At 37.6% G+C, this 12732-nt stretch overlaps 1 protein-coding gene across 4 annotated transcripts in view; it reads right to left on the bottom strand.

Annotated features, from left to right (window-relative positions):
- DPP10 (dipeptidyl peptidase like 10) overlaps positions 1–12732 on the bottom strand; it is a 1640795-nt gene that overhangs the window by 118301 nt on the left and 1509762 nt on the right. For all 4 annotated transcript variants that reach the window (XM_027562155.1, XM_027562148.1, XM_027562166.1 and 1 more), the window contains exons 9-10: positions 8364–8518; positions 763–860 (exon numbers count right to left, since the gene is read on the bottom strand). In XM_027562155.1, the coding sequence (XP_027417956.1) occupies positions 763–860; positions 8364–8518 (253 nt within the window). The remainder of the gene's footprint in view (positions 1–762; positions 861–8363; positions 8519–12732) is intronic.

Here is a 12732-nt window from a genome sequence, read left to right as displayed (position 1 = left end):
GCTGCTGCTAAGTCGCTTCAGTCATGTCCGATTCTGTGCGACCCCATAGACGGCAGCCCACCAGGCTCCCCCTTCCCTGGGATTCTCCAGGCAAGAACACTGGAGTGGGTTGCCATTCCCTTCTCCAATGCATGAAAGTGAAGTCGCTCAGTCGTGTCCGACTCTTAGCGATCCCATGGGCTACAGCCCACCAGGCTCCTCCATCCATGGGATTTTCCAGGTAAGCGTACTGGAGTGGGGTGCCACTGGCTTCTCTGTACTAGGGCTTAAATAAATGGGATTTTTACATAGGCTATTTAAAGCAAAATCGCATTAAATTTTTCTGCCTGGAGAATAAAGCTAGGGAATCATTGGCAAGTTAAGAGGGAAAAAGTTGGAATAGCACACACATTTTAGGAAGATGGTACTCTTTTAAGGAGAGACATTTAAAAATATGGAGCAGTTATTTTCAGGAAGAAAATTCAGTAGAAAATTATCCTTTGCCCCCATCTCTCTCACACATGTCTCCTGCTGAAGATCTAATTCTTGCTATCAGTATATTTAGTCATTTTGTGGTGCTGGTAATCACCTTAAAACTCTAAATTCTTCCTGGGAACAAGAAGAGATTCAGAATGAGTTCATTCTTACACTAATGGAGGCAACCTCAGTTTTATTTTCAAGTGAATTTGTTGAGCTGATCACATCTCTCTCCAAATGGCAACAAAATGATCATTGGAGTTAATAGATCTATTTTCTGGTAAAAGTGAAATTGAAATTACATACCTTGATTTAAAGCTATCTGGTGGCATGAGTTCCAAAGTATGAGTTGGTCCATATAGGTTTACAACATATAATTTGATTGTTGGGTTCACTTGACCTGCCTTTGAGAAAATGAAAGTTGCAATGCAAATATATTAAGCATTGGAATATATTGAGAAAGAAAGAAAATGCATTTTGATTCTTTTGCAATTTTGTGTTAGAATGGGAAAAATGTTTAATTTCTCTGGAGTAGAAATGATTTTAAATTCAACAACTTGATTGCTTTCAATTGTTTTTGTAGATTGCTGCTTCTCGAGCATTTTAGTCAGACAATTAAAGGTGATAGAAAATCATGATGACTTTATTCATTAGGCAGAACTACTGTGTTCTTCCCCTAGAATGACACTAGAATGGCTGGCTTTACAAAACAACTCACACTATAGGATATGAAATGCAAAGGGAAGAGAGCTTGGTTAATTTAAAAGTAAGAAGAGGGAGAAGAAAGAAAAAGAAAACATACCAAATCCTGGTGCTTAAAATTCCACAATACCTAATCTACTCCATGCATTAGTCATCACAGGCTTTCTTTTAAATTATAACGAATACTAAAATGAGGTATAAATTCCCTTAGGATGTAGTATGGAGCAGATTGCCCTCACTATGCACCTAGCTTGAAGACTAGAAAGACAGTGGTAAGAAACTGTAATTTGAGTCTATCAAACCAAAATTTGTGAAATAGTAACTAGGCTGTATAGCAGTTAGTATGTTTCTGGCTCCTCGTGTGTGTTAAAGCATCACATGCATTATCTTATTGTATGTTCCTACTACAGTCCTAAGATCTATTTAAAACCATTTCCCAGATGGAGAAGCTAAGGAAATTGTTCAAGGGGAAGCATCCAATAACTAAGGGAGCCAGTATTTAACCCCAGGATGCTCTTAACTGCTCTAGTTATGCTTCAGTTCATTCCTAGGCAATCATCATCTAAGTTTTTAAAATATACTGTGAACTTTTAGGGAGCAGACCTGGGAACTTAAATCAACGTATCGCAAGTACGTTGGATGAATGAATGAAAGAATGTTTGTGTGAATAAATAATAGAATCAACTGACTACTTGTAGCTCAATGTGTTTCTAAAAAACACATCACCATCATTGTGGTCTAGCTGCTTTGTGAAGAGAAGACCACGTGAGATATACAAAGGACAAGGAAATTAAAAGTGAGCTGAATTAAAAGACCTGGTAAAAACCAAAGGAGAATAATAGCGCTGATTTAAAGATAATGAAGATTCACATTCAAGGAATTGGTACTAACAAAATCCAGAATTAAATTAGGACCAGAAGCAACATGATGTGTTCCACCAACAATCAGTAATAGCTCCTCAAGAATATCTTGTTAACTTATTAAAAATAAGGAGCATGGAGGGGAGGGAGGAGGGATGAATAGATGAAGAAACAGGATTTGTAGAGCAGAGAAAAATACTCTGTATCTTTCATTACACATCTGTCCAAATTCATAGAATACATGAACCAAGGTTGAACCATAATGCAAACTCTGGACTTCGGGTGATTACAATGTGTCAATGGGGTTTCATCAGTTGTATCAAACCCACTAGTGGGGGATGTTGAGTGGCAAAAGGGGTTATATAGGGCACAAATATCTTCCTTCCCCTCAAGTTTGTTGTGAATCTTAAACTGCTCTGAAAAAAGACAGTCTTCATTAAAAAAAACTGACTAGTACATCTGTGGAAGTGTATCACACACAAGTCAGGAGTTTGATCCAAAGAAAGGAGTCTGGAAAAGCTTTCATTTTAGAAATGTGGTGACCATAAACAGAGATTATGAAAATGGTTCATATGATAAAGGCCTTCCTGGAAAATAAGCAATGAACTTGCCTCACAGAGAAGCCTCTGGTGCCAAATTTTGTAAAGCTTTTTATTCTGAAACGCTCCAGTGCCTAGGTTCCTCTGTCTTGAGCAATATACCCTTCTTCCTCCCTTAGTAACTTTTTCACATCACTTTTGTTTTAATTAAACTGCCATGTTCTGCCCTGAAAGTATTGGTCTTTCTCTGTATTTTTTGAGTCTAATCATTTCTTTAGCTTGATCAAATATGCTAAAATTTAGGGTGGGGACACAGTATTTTGCAATGTCATTCAAAATGCTGTTCATTAGCCAGCAGAATAAATGAGAATTTTATAAACACAAATTCATGGCCCCAACTGGACCTATATTCATACTCAGAATAAGAATCTTGGGGTGTGGATCTAAGAACCTGGCCTTTAACAAGATTTCTGGATAATTATAATTAGTATGCAAATGTTAACAAAATACTTATATATTAATATGTGCATATCTACATATAGATACATATTCCTGCTCAGCGGTTATTAAAGGTGAACTTTCATGAAAATCATCCAGAGGTCCTGGAAAGCTTATTAAACCTATGATTGCTGAGCTCCACCTGCAGCATTTCTAATGTCTGGATGGGATGTGAGAATTTGCACTTCAAATAATTTCCCAGATGTGGCTGATACTGCTAGTAAAAGGGCTACATTTTGAGAACTGGTTCAGTTTACAAATCAGAGAAGTCTGGGTTCAAATTTTGACTGTTATTTACTGGATATGGACATTGGATAGGACATGAAAGATTCTGAAGTATTATTTTATTTGATTATCAAAAATGAGACAATGTTTTTCTGAGAATATGTCACAGAAGTTTTGAGTCAAAATAGATTTTGTTTCTGTGGAAAACAACCATCTCATACTTTTGTTATATGGACTAACAAAAATGATGATTTACAAAGGTGCCCAAAATAGTATACATTTACTTAAATAACTAACTCATGAATTAAATATAATGGTTAGACACTGATTTTTCTAGTTTTTTTTACTCTGTTTATATTTTTTAATCTTTCAGTAAACTGATTAAAGACAATGACAAATTACATTAAATCTGATCAGTTTTTGTGAACTCATCAATGATGCATAATTCTATGACATACTTTGTTGAAAATATACATGGTAATTACCATATATTAAGGCAGTTTTTTTTTTTTTTTTCTGATCTATAAGACTGTAAGGATAACTGGTATTCCAGTTAGCTTCCATGTGGCCAAAACCAAACATTAAGCTGTTTCTAAAATTCAGCTGTTTAGAATTCTATAATCTCAATTTGATTTCTTTCCATGGAGTTTTGAAATTAAGTGCACATTGCAAATTCACTTGTACCTTTTAATATTTGAATTGCTTCAATAGTTTGCAAATTAGAGGATTCATCTATTGGGCTTTTATAGTTAATTTGCTACAAAGACTGAAAATCCACAGAATCCTCCCTCTATGATTCTGAAACACAAGCCTCAATAATAATTAACCTTATTTTACTGGCAACCAAATTGTCATTAAACGAGATAATGTTTTAATTAAGAAGATTAACCTGAGGTTATTAAGATATAATTGTGTATCTTTTTTGTGCTGAATTGCTAATGATAGGGTATTTTATGAGTTCTGAATCATGCTGAATTAAGTAAAATACAAATATATTTGTTTAGTGTAAGTATTTCATTAGAAATCTGACCACATTGGGTATTTGCTGCACTCATTTTAATCTAGTTTAATTTGAAGCACAATTTAGTGTGAATTCTATGCGTTACTGAAAAGTCTAAAGGACAACTTTTTGAAAGTTTATTGCATAAGTAAAAGCAAATCAAAATAACATATTTGTTAGTGGAAAAATTAACAAACATTTCTTTTTTAAACCAGAGTAGAAAATAATGAGATTTTGAAAATTCCAGTAATAGACTCAAAATGATACTGAAGTTTATTCTGAGAACAGGATGAAAACCCAAAACTAGTTTCTTCGAGCTCTGTTGCCTTAAGTATCTGCAGATATTTCTAGTGACAACCACCTGAGGACTTGGAACTCTTTCTCTTTGGCCACTATATGTCTTGTCTTTATTTTTAATACTCCTTAACGGTAGTTATGGAGAAGGCAATGGCACCCCACTCCAGTACTCTTGCCTGGAAAATCCCATGGACGGAGGAGCCTGGTAGGCTGCAGTCCATGGGTCGCTAAGAGTCGGACACGACTGAACGACTTCACTTTGACTTTTCACTTTCATGCATTGGAGAAGGAAATGTCAACCCACTCCAGTATTCTTGCCTAGAGAATCCCAGGGATGGGGGAGCCTTGTGGGCTGCCGTCTATGGGGTCTCACAGAGTTGGACATGACTGAAGCGACTTAGCAGCAGCAGCAGCAACGGTAGTTATGAATACACTCAGGACCTTTATTATGTAACACACATCATGCATTAGATATGAGGCTTCCCAGGTGGTGCTAGTGGTCAAGAATCTGCCTGCCAATGCAGGAGATGCAAGAAGCACAGGTTGATCCCCTGGAGATATATCGTTTATTACATATATAGCATATGTGGGGCTTCTCTGGTGGCTCAGTGGTAAATAATCCACTGTAAGACAGGAGATGTGGATTTGATCCCTGGGTCGGGAAGATCCCCTGGAGGAGGGTATGGCAACTCATTCCAGTATTCTTGTCTGTAGAATCCCAAGGGCAGAGGAGCCTGTTGGGCTACAGTCTGCTGGGTCACATACAGTTGGACAGAACCAGAGCGACTGAGCACGCACACGTAACATGTTTGATGCTGTCTATGAAAGTTACTCATACAGAGCTGAGTCATTTGTACTTAATGGAGCCACCAGAGCTCCACATCTATTAGTTAACTTGACAAGGAGATATTTTGATTCTAGCTACATCTTCTGAGATACAAGTTAACCTCTGGTAGTTTTACAGAGAGAGAGACAGAATCAATAAATTTGAGTTATTTCTCTGTTCTCAAAATAACTATGACTTTTATAAAAGGACATAGCCTTTTAGAGCCTTATTTTGCCCATTTGTAAACCAGAGGCAATTGTGAAGAGGGCCAAATAAAGAAAAAAAGTGAAATGTCTCTATGAAAATATATAGCATATTATTAGCATACATGATTTACCCAATTAATACATAAACATTATTTTTATTTTATGCCTACTTACTATTAAAAAATATTAATTAAATGATAGCATAAATAACAATACATGGTCTAGGTTTGTCAACACAGAATCTTCTGCTTTACTGCTAACTTATTTAGATTTTCTCAAATGTTTTTATATTTCCATTTGTTTGCCACAGACAATAAAATTTTAAGGCCTAGGAGTGTCCAAGTTCAAGCACCAAGTCTGTAACAGAGAAGGCAACTTGACGATGCAGCTATGACATATGGCTTTTCTGTGAATCCTAAAATCCCCACTTCTCTTGGGAAATTAATTATAGAAAGTGGCCCCTTCCCCAGATTTGACTTTATGCCCTTCATGTAGTGCACACTGAACATCCTGAGTGACTGTCCTGCCTATTGACATGTTGTTTCCACAACAAAGACCTATTATTCATTTTGTATTTACATGGTCAGGTGAACTTTCATTATAAGTAAATCCAATGGGATGAGAATCTATTTCAGAAGTCTTTTCACTTTTTTTCTGGTAAAAATAAAGGTGCAGGTATGTTATACTGGCATAAGCTGTCATCCATAAAATATGGGTAAATCCACAACTGGAGAAGACATAAAGATTTTACATGAAGTACCATAAAAACGTCTTGGGAGATATAATTATTTTGTTGCTAGGTCAAACTGCCATATTTTCCTGAGGAGCGTTGAGTATATGTGTTTTCAGATCTATGCCCAGAAAATGGCCTAAAAATGATATTTCAGAATGGTGGAATCAGCTTCTTCTCAATCCTGCTGCCTTCCATAGCTGCCAGTCAGTCACACTGATATTACAGCCTACCGGAAGGAAGATGGGATGGGGAGAGAGAAAGCACAGACTCTCCATGAGCAAATAGTCTTCTCATCCCTCTTAATATTCACTCCTTTCCTTCCTCCTGTCCCCAGGAGTCTTGTGGATGACAGGAATATCAGCAGTCACCTCCCCTTCCTACCGTCCACACCTTCATTGCAGAAGTAAAGAATGCATGTGATGCATAATTTTTCCAGTACTCTGCATAGCAGTTAAGGTAATGCGTACATTTAAAGGTACAATCTATTGTACTTTGTAAACACAAAGTACAACTCACTAAAGAAATGGCTTAAAAACAGCTTCTAAATAAAATCAACAGCCACCTCTTACCTCCTTAAGAGTTAAAATGTGTAAACTGGAATTTAAAAGTTTTCTATAAGACTTCTTTACATGACTAATGTCTAGGGCTACCTCACTTTTTCTTTTTTTTTTTGTAAACATGGGGAAAATTAGCTTTAAAGCAAGAATGAGATTAATTAAAAATGACATATAAGAGAAAAGCCAATACACTCCAGATGTTTCTGCAGCCTGCTTTCAGAGGCCTTACCCAACACTTAAAAGTAGCTTTGCTGAATAAAAATATACCAAGAGACTCAAAAGGCAAATTGATTTATGACCTTGTTACTGAGCATATACTCTGTGGTTGACCAAGGCTGACTTCAGGGTATCAGAAGAAGAGCGGGATTTTTCTAAACCTCCATGCTGAATATGACTTCTTTCTAGTTTCATGAAAGATGCAAAGGTTGGAGATGGAAATGGCAACCCACTCCATATTCTTGCCTGGAAAATCCCATGGACGGAGGAGCCTGGTAGGCTACAGTCCATGAAGTAGCAAGGAGTCGGACACGACTGAGCAACTTTTCATCACATTAAAATATTTAAACACTTTTGAAGAAAAATACTTATAATAAATTTTCATCATGAGAACTCACTATCACTCCTTAAAAAGATATCCATTATTTGTTCTTCAGTATCAGTTTGTTTTCACAGAGGATATGGCAAGAATGGATTGGTGGAGTCAGGGCCTGTGGACTTAGCATTAGGAATAAGAGAAATTGTGCTACTCATAGAAAAAATAGTTTTGCTATCTGGGCAAGAGTTCCATATTCACTTCACACAATACAACAATTCCAGCTATTCCAGCTATGCCTGACTATGGCTCTGCCCAGCATTTTATAAAGTATGTTCCAGAGTATGCTCTGCCAAAAGAATACTGATGTTAATATTAACACTAATAAATTCTCTAGGCTTAGTCTATTCTTTATTGGTGATTCTTTATGTTTAGTCTATTCCTTACTGGAGATCCTTTATGCTTAGTCTACTTTTTATGAGATTTATAATACACATTAGCATACAGTATATTAACTGCTCTGAGAAATCATCTGAAAAAAACTAGATGTTTTTATTAACTGAGAATTCCCAGCTTATTTGACTGTGATAAACAACTCACAGAATATACCTTGGAGAAACCTTTGCCCTGGCATCAGTGCTGACTTATGTTTTCTCACTCTCTTTTTAACTGTGAAAGTGAGAGATAAAGACTGAGAGCATCAAAGGGAAAGAAATGAAGCAGAAGCTCCTGCAATCTTGAATCATCTTCACCTGTGCCTATGCAAACACAGTGGATAGACTATCGCGTGCTCTTAAAATTGTAAGTCTGTCGACAAGTAAGGGGGTTTCTTTAATTCTCCCAAGACAACTTGTTTCTGAACCAAGAATACTATTGATCAACTCACTGGTGCAGAGAGAAGGGGAACAAACTAGCATTCCCACAGGACTTACCTTAGGATATGGATACTGCTTTCCTTTGGGATACAAAGCTCCAGTAAACCGAGGGATAACCATGTTAGGCACCAAGGAATCATTTATCATTAGGAAGGCGAGCCTTTCTCCATCTGGTGACCACCAGTGGGCGATGTGAGAATGCAGAAGTTCCTCTAGAATAAATGAGTGTTAGTTTGAAACCAACTGTAGATGTGGGCTCATTGACCCACAAATGTCTGTCCTTGAAATCTCCATTGTACATAAATATTTTCTACACAGTGTGGTGGACTTGATTCAATTTCATGGAGAATTCTCTATTTTCAGGTTACCCTTTCAGTCTCAGGAAAACCAGAGGCAAAGGAAGGAAAGAAGAAAGCAGTGAAGTTAGGATTTTGTGGATTGCCAGCAATTTGAACAGAGGTGAAAGTACAATGGAAGTAAAAGGAATAAGAAGAGGAGAAGAGTAGTTGAAGACTGAAATATGACACTAATCATATCTGTGTCATCATTCATATTTGCATTCAGTCACATTTCCATCCTCTTATCATCAAACTAGTTGAATACCCTGCAGATTAAACTATTTTAAACTCTAAGGAAATAAAAATATACTACATACCTTTTGTGTGACCCAAGATCCACTATCCACATTAATATATCTGATTTCTGGCCCAGGAAATTAACTTGTATGAACTCTATCCAAAGAGCTCCCATGCACTCTAGAGTATGGCCATTCTGGTCCTTTGGCAAGACATTATAAGAAGACGAGTGAAATGGCTATATGCATTCCCTTGACTATGACCTGTAATATCACCCAAGACTTGCTGTGTATGTTAAATGATGCTACTCTCCCATCAATGCAGCCTCATCTACACAATTTTCTCCTTTTGTATCTGATAATGGCTCACTTCTGTTACCATAGAGGTCATCATTGCCTGGCTGCTATTAGTCTAGATTATAGTTCTGCTATTTATCTTTTTGTAAATAAACCCCTTTCAAATTATTGAATATGCTAACTCTTTTCCTTTTAAGACCCAGAAAAGAGAGCTTCAAATTTAGATTCTGAGACTAGGTTGGAGATGTATCTGTATCTATCTACATCTATATGTTGATGTTAATCTATATCTGTCTATCTATATGTATATCTTTTATGTGATAATAAAATTTCTTGGGGGAACTGGAGCATAGATAGTCCATAGTGAGGTTTGGAATCACAAATAATCAATTGTCACTGGTGATGACATAGGATGAAATGCAGCTAGAGAGGAAAAGTGTTGGAAGGACAAGTGGTTGTGACACTCAGCTGTTGCAGCAAGGGCAACTGTAAAGACTGTGAGTTTTTACGAGACCTCAGAGGGATTACATAGAGATAAACAGAAATTGAAATCATGACCACTAAATCAGGAAAACACAAAAGGTAGCCATAACAACTTTGGTATTCCTCTCTTCTGTGGTGAGAGGTCCCACATCTGATGGAAGGGCAGATGTGGCTGAGGTCTAAGTTATACTGCAGAGCTGAATCACAAACTATGGGTTTTAGAGCTGAGAGCAGTACTGGGGAAGTATTTGGAGTTGACACAGTATAAGAATGCTTAGGTAGATGTGTGCAGCACACTCAATGCTTTTTGGACCAGTCTCATGAATAACCAGTTTTACAATGGAATGTTGGCTAAAGATTTTGAACCTCAAAATTTCCACAAATCTTCTTGCTGACTGAGGCAACCTCTATCCAAGGGAGCTAGACCTGCTCTGCATAAAGGCAGAGTATAAAATGAATTCCTGTAAAGCCTATGAGTTGGCATCCCTAGGGAAGAGTAGGATATCTCTTATCAAGTGAGAGAAGATTTATTTGGATTGTATTTCTTTAAAAGTTTAGAGGGCCTACACTTAATTTCTAACATAATTCCACAGTGATAAGAGAACAGACTCTGTACGATTTCAATATCTTTAGACCATGAAATTTTTGCATCTTGTTTTATGTTCCTGGATATGTTCCACTGTCCCTTGGTTTAGTCTATGGGAACTTGAATAGATTTTGTATGCTGCTATTGTGTGAAAATTATATAAACCTTAAGTATGTTGAATTAGTTCATAGTGCTTTTTCACATCTATTATATCCTTCTACTTTTCTGTCTTTCATTCTATTAATTTTTGAGAGCTTGATATTGAAACTCCAACTAAAAATCTTAGTTTATTGACTTAAAATTAATTGCTATATATAGTGGAACTATATAACCTTGTTCTGTATTTTCTTCTGTAAATGTGTCATCATATTTGCATAATTTTAAAAATTTTAAAAAAATGTGTAGAGGTCCTGGACTCAGGATTTTGAAGAACATAAACCATATTCACACATGTTGGCCGGTTTTGCTCCCAGGTTCCCTGGTGACTCAGATGGTAAAGAATCTGCCTGCAATGCAGGAGACCCAGGTTCAATCCCTGGTTCAGGAAGGTCCCCAGAGAAGGAAATGGCGATTCCAGTATTTTTCCCTGGAGAATTTCATGGACAGAGGAGCCTGGCAGCTACAATCCATGGGGTCACAAAGAGGCAGACATGACTGACCAACTTTCACTTCACTTAAACCTGTAAAGCTGCCAGTTCTGAGTAGAACCTGAGCAGGAGAAGGTTGTGTACCATATCAGGGCCATGGTACAACCTTCCCTACCATCTTCACCTTGTGACCCAGAGATATGATGGTGATATAAGCATCCATGGCAAACTGATTTTGTGTGCAACTCCTGACAATTACCATATGACCATTGAACCACAGGCATTACACGGTTTACAGAAAGGCCATTTTCTCCTGTGCTGATAAATATTCCCCAATTCAAAGGCAGCTCTCTATTGAGCTATGGTAACCCTGACCATGGGATGCCAAGTGACGATGCAACCAAACTACCAGTTATGAACTGATTTCTATCTGATTCAGTGACCACAAAACTAAACATATACAGCTATATTCCACTATAAGATAGAAGGGGTTTATATAGAACTAGATCAGAACATATAGGTGAACTCTATATACAGGCATCCTCTACTTTATCCTCTTTCTTCTATTTCACATCTGTGCCTCAGGGTGTGTTTTCTAACATAAACTGGCAGAGGAGGAATAAATGCAAGCCTGGTTTATGGGCAGGTTTGCATGATGTACTTCAGCACATTGGAATTAGACAGGCTCTGCTTCCCTTGTAGCACAGCTGGTATAGAATTTGCCTGCAATGCAGGAGGCCTGGGTTCGATCCCTGGGTTGGGAAGATCCCCTGGAGAAGAGAAAGGCTACCCACTCCAGTACTCTGGCTTAGAGAAGTCCATGGGGTTGCAAAGAGTCAGACACGACTGAGAAACTTTCACTTCACTGTACTATAATCTGATTCAGGAGTGATATTAAAAGACTATAACAAACATAAACTCCCCCAGCTGGAAGGCTTTTGAACAAGATATATATTTTCCACTTCTTGTGGAAGGAGACTTGGATTAAAGCATGGGGCCATCCAGACTTCTGCACAGGAACTAATAAAAGAGTCCACCTGGTCAGGGATAGAGAAAAGTAAAATTACAGAATTAGTGACAGGAAGTCTAGGGAAAGGTAAGTGTATGGACTTGTCAGAAGGTGTAAAAATATAAACATTTGAAGATACTAGTGTCCAGCTTAATGTCGATCAGAGCATATCCATAGCAGAAGAGGTTCTTAATGATCCAATCACAGTATGGCGACCAAGTGCATGTCAGTGCGCCACCATGACCTGTCAATAATAGTGATCATTAATAAACTCTTCACATGCCATTATTTACCAGAAGACCCAGTTGACTACCTGATGACAGGTGGACTACATGGAAACTCTCCCATGAAGAAGGGGTAGCACTGCTATTACAGAGATAGACACATGGTCTAGGTATGGTTGTGCATTTGCTGCCTTTAGTCCTATCAGTTCCGCTCTTCATGGGTTTACAGAATAACTTATCCATTGCCACAATAACTCACACTATGCCACCTCCAAACAGTAACTATTTATAGCAAAAAGAGGGGCAATGGGCTCAAATGGGATTCACTGATTTCATCATGTCCCTCATTAGCTGTACATACCTGGCTTGACAGAAGAGTAAAACAGCCGGCCCTATCTCAATTTTGGCACTATTTGTTTGAAAATATTCCTGAAGTTGGGATGTTATCCTACAGATATTAGTGTCCTAGTTAATGTCCACTTGAGTACACCCACAGCAGAGGAGGCTCTGTGTTCCTCCTGAATTACTAGGAAGCATAGGTCTAGGTTAAGCGGTAAAAGTGTAATGTTCTCTTTCACTATCACACCAGTAATCCATTGGGCACATTCTGTTTCTTATTTTCATGATAATATGCTTGGTGGGTTTAGAAATCCTCATGCCCAAAGG

This window comes from Bos indicus x Bos taurus, chromosome 2 (genome assembly GCF_003369695.1).
Source record: "Bos indicus x Bos taurus breed Angus x Brahman F1 hybrid chromosome 2, Bos_hybrid_MaternalHap_v2.0, whole genome shotgun sequence".
NCBI classification, from domain to species: Eukaryota; Metazoa; Chordata; class Mammalia; order Artiodactyla; family Bovidae; genus Bos; species Bos indicus x Bos taurus.
This window is presented reverse-complemented; position numbering and strand designations above follow the sequence as displayed.